The sequence below is a fragment of the Centruroides vittatus genome, unplaced genomic scaffold (assembly GCF_030686945.1).
Source record: "Centruroides vittatus isolate TY-2023 unplaced genomic scaffold, ASM3068694v2 contig_2557, whole genome shotgun sequence".
Taxonomy (NCBI): domain Eukaryota; kingdom Metazoa; phylum Arthropoda; class Arachnida; order Scorpiones; family Buthidae; genus Centruroides; species Centruroides vittatus.
The window spans coordinates 1-2,389 of NW_027121622.1; the positions used below are offsets into that span (position 1 = coordinate 1).

A 2,389-nucleotide genomic window follows, 5' to 3' on the forward strand; every position below is an offset into this window, starting at 1 on the left:
TTGACAAACTATATATATCATCACAATCGTATGTTATCCATTATTTCTCATCATTAATCCTACGTTATTCATTTTTATTTGTCATGGCTGCACCGGCTAAAGTTTATAGAAGATTGGTTGTTAAGCTTATCAAGGCAAGAAGTAAGTTAGAGTTTCTTATCCAATGCTGATTGAACGGGGTTTATCCAATGTCAATCGCTCGCATCAAATTACCTGTTGGCTGTGATTCGCTGTTACCGAAACTAAAAAAGTTATGCCTCAACAAGGCGGTCAGGAATGTCAGAAGGGGTTATTATACATTACTGCATAAACTTATACAATTGGAAAATGACCTCTACCGAGAAGACCAAGAGATCCTAGAAGAAGTCAACAATAGAGTTATCGCATTGACTACGAGCATAGAAAGAAATTTAAAACGGCGATATATAAAGAAACTTAAATGGTTATTCAAATGCCATTACATTAAACCACGTACGAAATTAAAAAGCTCCATTACCGCATGGGATGACATCACACCACCACAGTGTCTTATAAGAGCACTAGAATATGGTCCTATGTATGCTCCCAACCCGAAAATAAGTCCGGATACCATCATACCTAATATTGAGCTACTTATCTCTAATTTGGGTCACACTAACCAGGATTACGTACGTTGGCAAACAAGGTTTTTGGCCGAAAGAGAGAAACGGGCTAGGACGGGCTCCGGACAGTTTCAGAATTACATCAAGCAAACGAGAGAATGGCTGCGGAGGAATGAAGTGATTCTTATGAAAGCCGATAAGACTAAGGATATTGTACTTGTTAAACGGGATACATATGCTCAGAAATTGCAGGAGTATATTACTAACACAGAATGCGTTATTGCTCCGGACAAGCTGTTAGAAAAATTACACAATAGAGTTAAGAGGTTTGCCAAGTCTCCGTTAGCACGCCTTTTGCGTTTGGACAATATCATTATGAAGGCACCAAGACCACCAAAGATCTTTGCATTTGGCAAGACGCACAAACCAGGCTATCAGATAAGACCCGTCGTGGAAAAATGTAATGCACCCACGTTCGCACTAGAAAAGCAGCTTGTCAGATTTATTCGGGATAAGATCCAGGATTACCCTTATTGCATCAAAGACTCCTTGCAACTCGTACATAGAATGAATGAAATTATGCTTAAGGACAGGGAACACATGACGGTTATGGACTTTAAGGCCTTGTATCCCTCGATAAAACTCCCTCCGTGCTTCTGCGCCTTAAGGGACTTCTTGTTTAACAACATCGTGAATTCATTCAAATACAAAAGGCAAATTTTGGAATTAGCTGATCTCATCTGTCATTCTTCTTTCTTTGAATTTCAAGGGAAAACATACATGCAAGGAAGGGGAGTCCCGATGGGTAGTCCCATATCAGCGATGCTCTGTGAATTGGTCCTACGAAACCTAGAATGCAATATATTACCTTCATTCCAAGAAGACATAGTTTTCTATACCAGATATGTTGATGACATATTCATCATATGGCATAATGATCGCAATACCCGTCGCTTTCTTGATGCAATCAACAGCAACCCCTACGGACTCACATTGGAGTTGGACCAAGAGAGTGACTTTAGGGTTAACTTCTTGGACTTGACGATCACATGTAAGGATGGGGAGATACAGACGGATATCTTCAGGAAACCAGTATATCAACCTAGCATCATACCCAGAAACTCCGTGGATCCTGAACAGTTTAAATTAGCGGCTTTACGAGCATGGATACAACGAGCTTACACACATTGCTCAAGTATTTGCGACACGTACAAGGAGTTGGAGTACGTAAGAAGCGTAGCAACACAGTTTGGCTATCAGAGAAGGGTAGTGAACCGTCTAATTACGGATATACAGAGACGTAAACATCAACAACACAGAACTGAACAGAAAAAAACAGTGGTCATGGACTATATTCCGTTTATTAAAAGTATTGTTAAGAAGGTATCCAAAGAAAGGAACTTACGCATAATATATAGGCGCAACCCGACAGTATACCGTCTGTTAAGGAATGATAAGAGGAAAGAGAAACCAAATGAGCTAACAGGAGTGTACTCAATTCCAATCAGGGACCAACGTTTTAAATCCGATCTAGTGTACATTGGGGCCACCTTGCGTGGTTTACAGCAAAGAATAAAAGAGCATAAGCAATCAGTTAAGAGGACAGTTGACAGCACAGTCCTAGCAGCATTTGCTAAGCAACAGGAGATCACGGTACACTGGGATAGTGCTTCCATCATAAAAGCCACTAGATCTAAACAGGCCGTTAGACACTTGGAGAAATTAGAAATATATAGGGCACAATTAACATCCCATTGCATCAACCACAGGGACGCAGATGGGCTATCGTCTGCTTGGAAATCGTTCAT

At 40.5% G+C, this 2,389-nt stretch overlaps 1 protein-coding gene across 1 annotated transcript; it reads left to right on the plus strand.

Annotated features, from left to right (window-relative positions):
* Positions 1-188: 188 nt before the first annotated feature.
* LOC136971458 (uncharacterized) lies at positions 189-2,285 on the plus strand (the record flags this gene model as incomplete). The annotated part of the gene is made up of 1 exon (XM_067265914.1): positions 189-2,285. A coding segment is annotated over exon 1 (2,097 nt), but the record flags the coding sequence as incomplete, so codon positions are not given.
* Between the last annotated feature and the right edge of the window lie 104 nt (positions 2,286-2,389).